Source organism: Hemitrygon akajei, chromosome 9 (assembly GCF_048418815.1).
Source record: "Hemitrygon akajei chromosome 9, sHemAka1.3, whole genome shotgun sequence".
Lineage (NCBI taxonomy): Eukaryota > Metazoa > Chordata > Chondrichthyes > Myliobatiformes > Dasyatidae > Hemitrygon > Hemitrygon akajei.
In genome coordinates, this window is record NC_133132.1 from 48,169,933 (window position 1) to 48,185,714 (window position 15,782).

The following is a 15,782-nucleotide window of genomic DNA, read 5'->3' on the forward strand; positions in this document are numbered from 1 at the left end:
ACTTGGGAGGAAAGTTGATGAGCTCAGTGCGGGTGCAGGAAGTGGCAAAGCAACCCCAATACAGTCATCAAAACACCTTTCATGTGACGTGCAAACTGACCAGTCCGATCTCCTACATTCAAACCAAAATCATTCATGAATACGTGTATAAAAAGGGTCCCACTGCCAATTCCTGTGGTTCACAATTTTGTGCTCTCAATTTCTGACTCTTCTTTCAGCACTGCTTTTTTTTTGGGGCAGCACTAACCAGTTCGAGAAAACAGACAATGAGATTTGTGAGCGACTGGATAAGGGACGGCAGTATCTGAGAACTGCTTGACATTTGCTCTCCCCTTGCTCTGTACCCCAGCGTGCCTGCCCTCGGCGGTAATTGGCTTCTCACACCGAGCCCGTCAGGAAATGTTTCTGGACCTTCATGATTTCAGTGAACCGTGGCAGATGCACTAGGGTTAGGCTGGGCCAGTAAGCACCCCGAGCCAGAAGCTGCCCTGTGCCTATTGACATACTGCTGTATGCATCGTGCTAACCCGCAGACAGAAGCTGCTGAAAACAGTTTGAGCGGAGACGGATCAATGTGATCTTGCCAGGGTCGACGTACCCTTACGTAGAAGGGTATTGCTGAATCTCCTCCTTCAGCCTGTGAAATGTATACTTGTTGATCGTACTCCAAACTTACAAACAAGGTTATATGGGTGCACTATCATTACCATAGAATAAACAATGAAACTGAATGCTGCCCCCGCATACTTGCTGATTATGTATTTTCCTCTTTTGTCGCTTCATGAGTATACGTAAAACAGATTTCTCAAAGACTTGGAAAAACAAGAATCACTGCTGCAAATAGCCATGTATTTACGTTGCGTGGTAAGACATCTGCTGTTCCCATGCTGAATCTGGGTCAGTAATCACTGTGCAAGATCGGGTTTCTGAGAGTCCTTCCTATTTAACAAGTGCGCGGCAGTGTTTCAGTACAAATTAAAATGGCTATCCAGTGGTGAGGATGTCGTACTTATTCTCCCGGGGCACGCGAGAGGTAAAAAAAAAGGACAGCCTCAAAAATAGACGGATATTCATTTAGAATAAAGATAAGAAGAAATTTCTTGAGCCGGAGGGTGTGGGAATTCAATGCCACGTCCATCTGTGTGGAGGCCAGGCCACTGATAGGGTCTTCATCAGTCAGGGCGCGGAAGGTTACAGGGAGAAAGCAGGAGAACGGCGCTGAAAGGAAAACGGATTAGCCATGATTAGCAGAACAGGCTTGATGGGCTGAACGGTCTAATTCTGCCTCCTAGAAACTTGTGTCATAACACCACCCTGCTCTGATATTCCACGCTCTGGCTTATGAAGGTGATTTCCCACATGCCTTCTTCCTGTGCTGCCAGTTTCAGGGATCCATAGACTTGAACATCAAGGTTTTATTTTTATTTAGAGATAGAGCACCGATTTAACCCTTCGGACTCTGGGAGGAAACTGGAGGAAGCCCATGCGAACATGGAAAGAAAGTACACACTTTCTTCCAGACGACGCTAGAATTGAACTCTGAACTCCGATGCCCCGAGCTGTAATGTGGACACGCTAACCGCTACTGTGGCGCCCCGTCCCTCTGGTCCTCCCTGGTGCCCTCGCATACGTCCTGCCTTTAGACATTTAGCTGTTAACATCTATCTGCCTTTGCCATTCCCATCGAGACATAGTAAATAACTAAACGAGAAAACCACAAAAAATACAGAGTTTTCACAATACAGTTCACTTCAAACCAACACAATTCACCTTTTGTAATGTTTACAATGACAGCAGCTGAGTCACATTCCTTCTTTAGAATGAAAATTTCCCTCCAATTTTCTACTACACTGGTAGAGTTTGTTCACTCCCATACATCAGTCGGTGGGGCATAAAGGGAAGTCGGGGTAGAGAGGCTGACGTCACAGCCCAAGTTCAGCGAGTCCATTCAATGCTCAAAAAATACACTTCAACCTCCTCAGCACAAGAAAAAGCTATTCTTCCAAATTCTCCTCATTATTGTAACCTCAGTGAGTGTATGCCAAGCTCTTCTCATTTGCTCTTCACAGGGAAATGTCTCAACTACGACAATGAACATCACAATGCTGACGTCTACCCAAGTCACATTCCTCCGCATTTAAAGAGCAAACACGAGGAAATCTGCAGATGCTGGAAATTCAAACAGCAACACACACAAAATGCTGGTGGAACACAGCAGGCCAGGCAACGTCTATAAGGAGAAGCGCTGTCAACGTTTCGGGCCGAGACCCTTCGTCAGGAAAGATAGTAAGAGATTTGAAAGTAGTCGGGGGAGGGGGAAATGCGAAATGATAGGAGAAGACCGGAGGGGGTGGGATGAAGCTAAGAGCTGGAGAGATGGGATCAGAGGGGGGAGGGAGGCTGGTAGTGTAGAGATGGGATCAGAGGGGGGAGGGAGGCTGGTAGTGTAGAGATGGGATCAGAGGGGGGAGGGAGGCTGGTAGTGTAGAGATGGGATCAGAGGGGGGAGGGAGGCTGGTAGTGTAGAGATGGGATCAGAGGGGGGAGGGAGGCTGGTAGTGTAGAGATGGGATCAGAGGGGGGAGGGAGGCTGGTAGTGTAGAGATGGGATCAGAGGGGGGAGGGAGGCTGGTAGTGTAGAGATGGGATCAGAGGGGGGAGGGAGGCTGGTAGTGAAGCTCTTAGCTTCATCCCACCCCCTCCGGTCTTCTCCTATCATTTCGCATTTCCCCCTCCCCCCACTACTTTCAAATCTCTTACTATCTTTCCTTTCGGTTAGTCCTGACGAAGGGTCTCGGCCCGAAACGTCGACAGCGCTTCTCCCTATAGATGCTGCCTGGCCTGCTGTGTTCCACCAGCATTTTGTGTGTGTTGTTCTTCCGCATTTGACTGTTCTGCTAGATTTCAATAGAATCTACACTTGTTGATTGCTAAGCAAAGACTATGTTATCTGGAAAACTGCTTATAAAATGACTGCCCTATGATTTTTGGCTATGGAATGACTTAAGTAACGATAGACAGTAAATGAAAGTCCAATTACTACAGACTCTGAACTGAATTTCGACACTGTAGTGATCCACTGTAAAGTTCAACAACGGGAGGAGGTTCCTTCAGCTATTTTTGGTGGCTGAGTGACGCCATCTAGTGGTGAATATATTTGTAATATTTAGACAATGGAGACTAAATCATGCCAATATTATTCCAAGTTTGGATTTTCTGGGGCTTGGAGAGTAGACTGGAGATGGTGGTGTTGCCATGTGACCTGTTAACCTTCTAGGTGAGGGACGTTGCTGGGTTTAGGAGGTGATATTCAAACTGCTTTGATGAGTTGGCACAGTACATTTTGTACTCAGTGTAACTACCCCCTTGATATGCTTGATGGAAAGCAAGGGACTTTCAGTGATGTAAATGGTTCCCCCCTCCATTCCTTTCCCCCAATGTCCACTCTCCTCTCTTCTCAGATACTTTCCAGTCCTTTATCTTTCCCACCCACCTGGCTTCACCTATCATGCTACCATCTTATAGCTAGTCTTCCTTCCCCTCCCCCTACTCTTTTATTCTGGCTTCTTCCCACTTCTTTTCCCATCCCGATGAAGGGTATCGGTCCGGAATGTTCTTCACTTCCATGGATGCTGCCTGGTCTGCTGATTTCCTCCGGCATTTTGTGTGTGTTTTATTTGGATTTCAGGCTTGTGTTTCTAATGTAAGTGGTGTATCAGTTAAGTAGACTTGTTATAGCCAAAGCTGTCAAGTCTTTTTTTTGGATAAGACGTTAGACTAAGGCCCCAATTTCCCTCTCAGTTTTATGTAAAAGTCTTCCATCAGGGTTTCTGTCTGGATGACCAGAATGATATTCATATTTTGATCGACATCATTATCCGGTAATTACTTCATCTCAGACTGTAGATCAACAGTGATCACCGCTCTTCAGAGAGGCTTACATGAGCTGGAAATTCTTCAGGGATTAGTGAAGCCACAAAAGATGCCCTTTCTTTCCATACAATCTCCTTCATTACCTAATTACTGATGTTTGGGGTCACTGACTCCTAACTTCTGCTCAACATAGATGCACCTGAATTCATTGAGGGAGCATTTGACCCAATGTGTAGTTGTGCTGAAAGTAAAGAGAAAACCGACAACAATTTATAAGAGACAGTTGTGCCTGAAGGCCAATGATCTCAGAATCAGAATCAGGTTTATTATCACTGATCTACGTCATGAAATTTGTTGTTTTACGGTAGAAATCTAGTGCATATGACAGGAGCTCAGTGCAGAAGTTCCTACAGCAATTTAAACTCATCATCCAGGACAATGGTTTAGTTCACTGCTGCCAGTGCTGCACTGTTAGATGTGCTCCCTCTCATTTCTTTTCTCAAATGGTGTAAAAGATCACATTTTACTTGTTGAAATAGAGACCCTTGACAACTCAGTCAATATTTATCAAACCACGCTAAAAGAAGATTAACCAGCCTTTCACCTCTTACTTGTTCGTAGGACCTTGAGTTTACAAGATGACTGTGCTAACAAATATTTTAAATGACAGCAGAACTTGTTGGAAACATTCAGTAGGTCAGGCAGAATCCACAGCAAGAGGAACAGAGCTAATGTTTCAAGTCAATGATTTTTTAAATATCAGAACTGAGTACAAAGGTACTGTCTGACTTGATGAATTTTCAGCTTTTAGTTTAGATTTCTGTATCTGCAGTCTTTTTTTCTTTTGCTCTTTTTACAGTACTGTGCAGAAGTCTTAGACGCCATAGATTTTTTAGTATGGTTTCGGATAGCATGGCCTCCACAGAGCCCTGATCTCAGCATCATCGAGGCTGTTTCGGATTACATTGAGAGACAGAAACAAGCAAGGCAGCCAATGAACTGTGGCAAGTTCTCCAAGATACCTGAAACAGCCTACCAGCTGATGTTCTGATAAACCGAACGGCAGTGTACCTAAGAGAATTAATGCAGTTTTAAAGGATTTGATTTCATTTTTAATTGTTTACTGTTCTTTATAGTAAATGTTTTGATATTTAGAAACTTTTCATTTCATTACTTTTGAAAGCATCTTTACAGATTTTTTTTACAGGTGCCTAAGAATTTTACCCAGTAATATAGATGTTTCATTGGCTGTGATGTGTTTTTGTGATGTGTTTTAGCACTGTCCACGAGGAAGGGATGTTACCATAATTTGCAGATGGTGACATGCTACTGCCCTGTGATAACTCTTAAGTTTGAACTGAATCTGTGTGGAAGGGATAAAACTGAATAAGGTTCACAGCAAGTTGTGGAGACATGGAAAAAACCACCTAGTTTGTTGATTCCTCTCATCATCTTATACATCTCTATCAGGTCACCTCTCATCCTCCGCCGTTCCAAGGAGAAAAGGCCAAGTTCACTCAACTTATTCTCATAAGGCATGCTCCTCAATCCAGGCAACATCCTTGTAAATCTCCTCTGCACCCTTTCTGTGGCTTCCACATCCTTCCTGTAGTGAGGTGACCAGAACTGAGCACAGTACTCCAAGTCAGGTCTGACCAGGGTCCTATATTGCTGCAACATTACCTCTTGGCTCCTAAACTCAATCCCACGATTGATAAAGGCCAATGCACCATATACTTTCTTAACCACAGAGTCAACCTGCACAGCAGCCTTGAGTGTCCTATGGACTCGGACCCCAAGATCTACCTGATAATTATCTGGGTTGAACTCCATCTGCCACTTCTCAGCCCAGTTTTGCATCCTATCAATGTCCCACTGTAATCTCTGACAGCCCTCCACACTATCCACAACCCCTCTAACCTTTGTGTCATCTGCAAATTTACTAACCCATCCCTCCACCTCTTCATCCAGGTCATTTATAAAAATCACAAAGAGTAGGGGTCCCAGAACAGATCCCTGAGGCACACCACTGGTGACCGACCTCCATGCAGAATATGACTCGTCTACAACCACACTTTGCCTTCTGTGGGTAAGCTAGTTCTGGAACCACAAAACGGTTTCCCCTTGGTTCCCATGCCTCCTTACTTTCTCAATAAGCCTTTCATGGGTATCTTGGCAAATGCCTTGCTGAAATCCATATACACTACATCTACTGCTCTACCATCATCAATGCGTTTAGCCACACCCTCAAAAAGTTCAGTTAGGCTCGTAAGGCATGACCTGCCTTTCACAAAGTCATGCTGACTATTCCAAATCATATTATGCCTCTCAAAATGTTCATAAATCCTGCCTCTCAGGATCTTCTCCATCAGCTTACCAACCACTGAAGTAAGACTCACTGGTCTATAATTTCCTGGGCTATCTCGACTTCCTTTCTTGAATAAAGGAACAACATCTGCAACCCTCCAATCCTCCAGAACCTCTCCAGTCTTCATTGATGATGCAAAGATCATTGCCAGAGGCTCAGCAATCTCCTTCCTCGCCTCCCACAGTAGCCTGGGGTACATCCTGTCCAGTCCCGGTGACTTATCCAACTTGAAGCTTTCTAAAAGCTCCTGCACATCCTCTTTCTTAATATCTACTGTACATGCTCAAGCTTTTCAGTCTGCTGTAAGTCATCCCTACAATCGCCAAGATCCTTTTCCGTAGTGAATACTGAAGCATACTACTCATTAAGTACCTCTGCTATCTCCTCCAGTTCCATACACACACACACTTTTCCACTGTCACACTTGATTGGTCCTATTCTCTCACGTCTTATCCTCTCGCTCTTCAGATACTTGTAGAGTGCCTTGGGGCTTTCCTTAATCCTGTCCGCCAAGGCCTTCTTCTGGACCCTTCTGGCTCTCCAAATTTCTTTCTTGAGCTCGAGAAGGCAGTGTCCATCCTTAAAAGATGCTCACCATCTGGGATATGCCCACTTTTCGTTACTACCATCAGGGAGAAGGTACAGGAGCCTGACGTCCCACACTCAATGATTCAGGAATAGTTTCTTCCCTCCCACCATCAGATTTCCGAATGGTCTGTGAAATCTACCTCATTATTCCCTTTTTTTTTTGTTTTGCACTTTTTTTTGGTGTAATTTTACGGCTTGAAGGAAGCGTCTCCCACCAGACGCTGCCCGACCCGCTGAGCACTCAGTCATCGTGTGGGCGTGGCCCTGCGGTGATGGGCAGGCCAGCATCGCGCGCATGCGCAGCGCGGCGCCGGGGCCGGGGCTGGAGCGGGAGCGATGCGGGCGGCCGCGGGAGCTGGTGGTCCCGTACGGCCTGGCTGACGGGCACACGGATCGGATCTGTGCCGAAGATGTCGGGCCGGGCGGGCGGCCCTTCGCCGGCGGGCAAGAAGCAGGTGCGGTTCGCGCGTCCCTTGCAGCAGCTGGCTGAGGAGGAAGAGGAGGAGGAAGATGCGGCGGCTGAGGAGGAGGAGGAGGAAGCGTCGCTGTGCCAGAAGCTGCCTCCCGGCGGCCTTGCCCTTACCCGGGCCCGACGGGAGCGCGGCGACGACACGGGGCTCGAGCCCCGGGTGATGCAGGTTCGCGGCGGCCGCTGGGTGGATACCGTGCTGCTGTGTGCGGCCTTCCTCGGGCTGGTGAGTGCGGAGGGATGAACGGGGCGAGGTGAGAGGCGACCCCTTGGGGAGCCGGTAAGGGGCGGAGACCCCCGTCGGGGAGCTGGGTGCAAGGGGTGACCCCCTCCCGGAGCGGGGAAGTTTGTTAGGACCCCCTCAGGGAGCGGGGTGAGAGGGACACAGAAGAGGGACCTTTGTCAATCATATAACTTCCTTGGGGGCTTGTTGGCTGATAGTCTGTGCAACCCAGTTAGATAGATAGATAGATAGATAGATACTTTATTCATCCCCAAGGGGAAATTCAATGTTCCTCCAGTATGATATCACATAAACACAAGACAGACCAAGACTAACTGACCAAAAAACCACATAATTATAACATACAGTTACAACAGTGCAAAGCAATACCATAATTTGATAAGAGCAGACCATGGGCACGGTAAAAAAAAAGTCTCAAAGTCCCAGATAGCCCATCATCTCACGCAGATGGCAGAAGGAAGAAACCTCCAACGTGGCAAAACTTCCCGATGCAGCCTCTGGAAGCACCCGAGCACAGCCAACTGTGATCTGCAACATCTCTGTGGAACAGTCCACTGTTCCCATAGGCTTCAAGGCAGCAAACATTATTCCAGTGCAGGAGGTGGCGACAGTAACCTACTGTCCAGTGTCAGTGATCTCAATAATAATTAAGTGTTTCCAGCAGCTGGTTATGAATTGCATTAAATCCTTTTTTCCTGCAGCATTGGACCACATTAAATCCTACTTTCCTGCAGTATTGGAGCCTTCCTAGTTTGCTTATCACTCAAGTAGGTCCAGTGATGATGCTGTAAACTGTGCCTGCCACTGCGTGCTGGGAAGTCTCGAAAATGGTGCCTCATATGCCAGGAAGCTGCTTATTAACTACATCTAGGTGTTCTCTCAGAAGCTGGTCAGTAAGCTATCCTTGTTGGGTCTGAACTCCTCTCTCTGTAACTGGATCTTGGACTTCTTGACACAAAGACCACAGTCGTCCATGTTGATAGCAACATCACTAGCTCCATCGTGCTGAGCACCAGTTTGCTGCTGTTCACACTGCTGACGCGTGACTGCACTGCCAGATCCAGCTCAAGCTGATTCATCAGTTTCGCTGATGACACAACAGTCGGTGGTCTCATCAATGACAAGCAGATGGCATACTGAGGGACATAGAGAGGCTTGTAGAATGGTGCGATCATGACGAGTCTCAACGTGGACAAGATGAAAGAGACAATTATGGACTTTAGAAAGGTGCAGGCTGGCCACTCCTCACTGCACATAAATGCCTCCTCTGTGGAGAGAGTAAAGAGCACCAAGTTTCTGTGAGTGCATATTATGCACAATCTCAATGGTCCCTCAACGCACCTCTTTAGTCAAGAAAGCATAGCAACGTCTGCACTTCCTGTGGAGACTTGGGCAAGTGAGGGTTCCCCCAATCACCGCCTGCTTTGGTAATGGCAAGGCATCTGACAGCAAGTCCCTACAAAGGGTTGCGAGGACCACTGAGAGGATTATTGGGGTCTCTCTTCCACCCATTGGAATATTTATCATGAGCGCTGTGGACACAGAGCCCTTAGCATTGTCAAGGATGTCTCCCATCCGTCCATCAGTCAGAGGTACTGTAGCATTGGGACAAGGACTGTTAAGATGGGAAACTGCTTCTTCCCCCAGGTTGTGAGATTACTGAACTCCCCGCCACCACCCAGGTCTCATCGCATATGAAGCGGCAGTAGCGTATTGTTTACTTTTTGATTTGTGTCGTAAATGCACCTTGTACTAAATGTAATCTTTCAGGGAAACTGATAAAGAAGAGTTGAAGTCAATGTAAATCAGCCCTGATCATATTGAATGGTGAGGCAACATTGAGGGAGCTGGTAGCCCATTGCAATTTTCTTGTATTTGCAATGATATTGAAGTTAAGGGTAGTGAGGTCTGCTGTGCTTATTCACTTGTATCAGCTGTGCTACAAAGTGACTCCTGTTTTTCTGTCTCCTCAGGGGATGGGCATTGCTGTTTTGGGGCCTACTTTCAAAGAGCTGGCAATTAATGTCAACAGGAATATCAGCGACATCTCCTTCATCTTTGTGGGCCGTTCACTGGGCTACGTCGGGGGCTCGTTGGTTGGTGGGCTGCTGTTCGACTACATGGATCACCACTTATTAATCGGTACATTCACTGTTTAGCATCACAATAAATAGTTTGAATGGTCTGAATTTAGGTGAAAATATTTAAGCACCGATTGCCTTTTTCAGTTTAATGTTTAAATGTCACATATTAACTTGAATATACAGACAGCACAGGTATACCGGGCTGCAGAGTCACATATTTATTTACTTAAGTCAAATGCAAATCAACATGAGGTAGACAGATGATCTTTTATCATAATAAAAGTCTGAGTGCATCTAGCTTAGAGTTGTGGAGCTGTGCAACACAGAAATGAGCCCTTCAGCCCAACTCATTCATCAACCTATGAAGAAAAGTTTGCCCCTCACATACTTCAGTTGAATCTCATATGACCTCAAACTTTTGACTTCTAGTTTTAGATTTTCCCCATTCTGGTGGGGGGTTAGGGAGGGAGAAAGCCCACTGACTATTCACTCTCTACCTTTACCACTCATAATTTTATAAACTTTCAGAAGGTCACCCCCTCAGCTTCTTGAGTTCCATTGAGAATAAACACAATCTGTCCTTGTAAGTATAACCCTCCATTTCAGGCCATATCCTGGTGAATCTCTCTTCTGCTGTCTTTATAATGCTACATATCTTTCCTGTGTTGTGACCAGAACTGTACATAATACTCCCAAGTGTGGTCTGACCAATATTTTGTAAATCTGCAATGTGAAGTCCCAAGATATACACATGGTGCCTCGATCTGTGAAGGCAAGCATGCTGAATGCCCTTTTTTACTACCTTATCCACTTGTGTCAACATTTTCAAGATCTATGAACTTGAACCTGAAGATTCTTCTGTGCATCAACACCCTGAGGTCATTACTGTGTTTTGTTGGTATTTGATGCTAACATTACCTTGTACTTATTTGGATTAAATTCCATCTGCAACTCCTCTGCCCAGCTTTGCAACTGATTAAAGTCCCTTTGTATTCTTTCACAATCTCCTTCACTACTATTACGCCAATTTTTGAGTCATCAGCAAACTCATTAATCCCACCTACATTTTCATCCAAGTTACTTGTCAAACACCACTGGTCTCACTGCTGATTCCTGTGGTACACTAATTACAGAAATCCAGTCAGAAATACACTCTGTCTCCTATAGAAGCCAATTTTGTATCCAGTTTGCCAACATACTTTGCATTCCAAGTGCCCAATTTTGCTCGACCAGCCTACTTGCAAGTCTTTGTCAAAAGTCTTGCTAAAGTCAGTGTAAAACATAACCACTATGCTGGATGAATGAATGAATTTTCTTAGTTGCCTCCTCAAATAAAGTGTGTGAGATAGCAGTTTTGTTGCACAATTCATGCTGACTCCTAATCGGTCCCTTCCTTTCCAAGAAAGCACAAATCTTATCTATTAGAATTTTTTCCTGTAGTTTCCTGGCTCCTCGCTACAACTCTTTTTGAATAAGGAAACAATAGTAGCCATCTCCAGTCTTCTGGTACCTCACCTGTGCCTTAACAAAAATGCAGGAATATCTTAGAATCCTAGCAACTTCATCCGTTGCTTCCAGTGGTGTTCTGGCATACGTACAGGGCACCATCACCAGTATCTCTACCGTCATCCTTCCTAAGACAGACGTGTTCCCCTCCTCTAACACTGCATTCTCTACATCACGGGATCCCAGCCTGTGGTCCATGGTCTCCTTGCTTAGTGGTATTGGTCCATGGCATAAAAACCCCTGCTCTTCATTGTTCTCCCCAGTTAACACTGTTGAGAAATATTCATTTAGGATCCCATTTGTATCCCCTAGTTCCATATAAATTTCCATTTACATTTCTCATGAGATTTGCTCTTTCCTTAGCAAACTTCTGAATATATTTAAGGACTTGTGATTCTCTTTAATCCTGCTTATGAAGGCTATTTCATGTCTTTTTGCTCTCCTAATTTGTTTCCTTTGTCACCTTATTTTTCCCTGTGTCCTCAAAGGACGCAGTCAAAACCAAATACCTTCTTCTCATTTCTGATCAAATGTTCAATTTCCTTTCTAAACCAAGCTTCCCTAATCTTCAGAGCAAACACGAGGGAATCTGCAGATGCTGGAAATTCAAACAACAACACAAGCAAAATGCTGGTGGGACACAGCAGGCCAGGCAGCATCTATAGGGAGAAGCGCTGTCGACGTTTCGGGCCGAGACGAAGGGAGGAAACCCACATGCACATGGGAAGAATGTGCAGACTTCCTTACAGAGAACGCTGGAATTGAACTCTGATGCTCCAAGCTGTAGTAAGGTTGTGTTAACAGCTACACTACCATGACAGCATTATTGACTGTTGTTTTTCTTTTCAGCAGCTGCTCTCACTCTGATTTTGCTTAGTCCTGCCGAGTATGTTGAAATGCCCTCCCTTAACTCTAGGACTAACCTTATATTTTTTATATAGCTTGAAATTTGCTGAAACACAGTCACTATTTCCAAAGGGTTCCTCTACAAAATTTGCCCATCCTCATTCCCGGGGTAAAGGTCCCCCTTTCTTATTTCTAAATTCTACGGATATAGCTTCTTTGAAGAATTCCTCCAGGATATCCTCTCTAAATACTGCTGCAGTGTTCTTCCTGTCACCTCATACCTTGGACATTGAGCTACCATTTCTGCCCTTCCCTCACCACGTTTCTGTGATTGCAACACTATCATGATCCCACTGCTGATCCATGCTCTTAGCTCATATGCCTTAACTGCAAGGCTCCTTGCATGAAAGAAAGTGGAGTGTGTCAACTACTTACCCACCTGTCCTGGAAGTCAGAGAGTGGTAGGTGTGTGGTACGCACTGACGGGTGGTTGTAGAGACTTTTATGAGGCTCTTAGATAGACATATAGTATGGATGAAAGAAAAATGAAGTGTTGTGTGGGAGGAAAGAGTTAGATTGATCTTGAAGCAGTTAAAGGGTTGGCATTACATCGTGGGTCAAAGGGTCTGTACTGTGCTGTACTATTCTGTGTTCGATGTCCCTGTCTGCTCTCCCTACTGGACTTGCCTTTTCTATTTTCTATGAATCAGTTAGCCACTCCACCTCTTGCACTCACATCATGGGTCCCACCCCACTGCCTGACTAGTTTAAACCCTCCTGAGGAGAACAAGACCTCCTCCGGTTTAGATACAACTTTTCCTCCTTGTACAGGTCAAAACGACCCAGTGATCTAAATACCTGAAGCTCTCCCCTGTGTATCAGCTCCTTAGCTACATTTAATAAGGTTGTGGTTGTGAGGAATTTAAAATTTCTCAATATTGCCAGGCAGTGCCTTGGTGTGTTATTCTATATCCCCTTCCTTTACTCATTGGCATGTGGCACAGGGAGTAACCTTGAGATGAGAGCTCATTTCTACCTAAATGCCCTTTGCTGGACCTTGTCTCTCTTCTTGCCTTTGTTGTTAGTGTCAATATGGACCATGTCAATAGACAATAGACAATAGGTGCAGAAGTAGACCATTCGGCCCTTCGAGCCTGCACCACCATTTTGAGATCATGGTTGATCGACTACTATCAATACCCGGTTCCTGCCTTGTCCCCATATCCCTTGATTCCCCTATCCATAAGATACCTATCTAGCTCCTTCTTGAAAACATCCAGAGAATTGGCCTCCACTACCTTCCGAGGCAGTGCATTCCAGACCCCCACAACTCTCTGGGAGAAGAAGTTTTTCCTTAACTCTGTCCTAAATGACCTACCCCTTATTCTCAAACCATGCCCTCTGGTACTGGACTCTCCCAGCATCTGGAACATATTTCCTGCCTCTATCTTGTCCAATCCCTTAATAATCTTATATGTTTCAATCAGATCCCCTCTCAATCTCCTTAATTCCAGCGTGTACAAGCCCAGTCTCTCTAACCTCTCTGCGTAAGACAGTCCAGACATCCCAGGAATTAACCTCGTGAATCTATGCTGCACTTCCTCTACAGCCAGGATGTCCTTCCTTAACCCTGGAGACCAAAACTGTACACAATGCTCCAGGTGTGGTCTCACCAGGGTTCTGTACAAATGCAAGAGGATTTATTTGCTCTTGTACTCAATTCCCTTTGTAATAAAGGCCAACATTCCATTAGCCTTCTTCACTGCCTGCTGCACTTGCTCATTCACCTTCAGTGACTGATGAACAAGGATTCCTAGATCTTTTTGTATTTCTCCCTTACCTAACTCTACACCGTTCAGATAATAATCTGCCTTCCTGTTCTTACTCTAAGTTGGATAATCTCACACTTATTCACATTAAACATCATCTGCCAAGTATCTGCCCACTCACCCAGCCTATCCAAGTCACCCTGAATTCTCCTAACATCCTCATCACATGTCACACTGCCACCCAGCTTAGTATCATCAGCAAATTTGCTGATGTTATTTTCAATGCCTTCATCCAAATCGTTAACGTAAATGGTAAACAGCTGTGGTCCCAATACCGAGCCCTGTGGCACCCCACTAGTCACCACCTGCCATTCCGAGAAACACCCATTCACCGCTACCCTTTGCTTTCTATCTGCCAACCAGTTTTCTATCCATGTCAATGTCTTCCCCCCGATGCCCTGAGCTTTGATTTTACCCACCAATCTCCTATGTGGGACCTTATCAAATGCCTTCTGAAAATCGAGGTACACTACATCCACTGGATTTCCCCTGTCTAACTTCCTGGTTACATCCTCGAAAAACTCCAACAGATTAGTCAAGCATGATTTACCCTTGGTAAATCCATGCTGGCTCGGCCCAATCCTATCACTGCTATCTAGATATGCCACTATTTCATCCTTAATAATGGACTCTAGCATCTTCCCCACCACCGATGTCAGGCTGACAGGTCGATAGTTTTCTGTCTTCTCCTTCCCTCCTTTCTTAAAAAGTGGGATAACATTAGTCATTCTCCAATCCTCAGGAACTGATCCTGAATCTAAGGAACATTGGAAAATGATTACCAATGCATCCGCAATTTCCAGGGCCACCTCCTTTAGTACCCTAGGATGCAGACCATCTGGACCTGGGGATTTGTCAGCCTTCAGTCCCATCAGTCTTCTCATCACCGTTTCCTTCCTAATGTCAATCTGTTTCATTTCCTCTGTTACCCTATGTCCTTGGCCCATCCATACATCTGGGAGATTGCTTGTGTCTTCCTTAGTGAAAACAGATCTAAAGTACTCATTAAATTCTTCTGCCATTTCTCTGTTTCCCATAACAATTTCACCCAATTCATTCTTCAAGGGCCCAACATTGTTCTTAACTATCTTCTTTCTCTTCACATACCTAAAAAAGCTTTTGCTATCTTCCTTTATATTCCTGGCTAGCTTGCGTTCGTACCTCATTTTTTCTCCCCGTATTGTCTTTTTAGTTAAGTTCTGTTGTTCCTTAAAAACTTCCCAATCATCTGTCCTCCCACTTACCTTAGCTCTGTCATACTTCCTTTTTTTTTAATGCTATGCAATCTCTGACTTCCTTTGTCAACCATTGTGGCCCCTTTCACCCCTTTGAATCCTTCCTTCTCTGGGGGATGAACTGATTTTGCACCTTGTGCATTATTCCCAAGAATACCTGCCATTGCTGTTCCACTGTCTTTTCTGCTAAGCTATCCGTCCAGTCAACTTTGGCCAGCTCTTCCCTCATGGCTCCATAGTTTCCCCTGTTCAGCTGCAACACTGACATCTCCGAGCTGCCCTTATCCTTCTCAAATTGCAGATAAAAGCTTCTCATATTGTGATCACTACCTCCTAATGGCTCCTTTACTGCGAGATCGCTTATCAAATCCTGTTCATTACATAACACTAAATCCAGAATAGTCTTGTCCCTGGTCGGCTCTCGTACAAGCTGTTCCAAGAATGCATCCCGTAAGCACTCTACAAACTCCCTATCCTGTGGTCCAGCACCAACCTGATTCTCCCAGTTCACCTGCATGTTGAAATCCCCCATAACTACTGCGACATTACCTTTGCCACATGCCAATGTTAACTCCCTATTCAACTTGCACCCAATATCCATGCTACTGTTTGGTGGCCTGTAGACAACACCCATTTGGGTCCTTTTGCCCTTACTGTTCCTCAGTTCTATCCACACAGACTCTACTTCTCCTGACCCTATGTCCCCCCTTGCAAAGGACTGAATCTCATTTCTCACCAAC

General features: G+C 45.3%; 1 protein-coding gene across 1 annotated transcript in view; it reads left to right on the forward strand.

The window, feature by feature from the left end:
* Positions 1–7,132: 7,132 nt before the first annotated feature.
* The window catches only part of mfsd4b (major facilitator superfamily domain containing 4B), a 36,112-nt gene continuing 27,462 nt past the window's right edge, over positions 7,133–15,782 (forward strand). The window contains exons 1-2 of the mRNA XM_073055922.1: positions 7,133–7,524; positions 9,516–9,684. Of these exons, the coding sequence (XP_072912023.1) occupies positions 7,240–7,524; positions 9,516–9,684 (454 nt within the window). The 5' untranslated portion in view covers positions 7,133–7,239. The remainder of the gene's footprint in view (positions 7,525–9,515; positions 9,685–15,782) is intronic.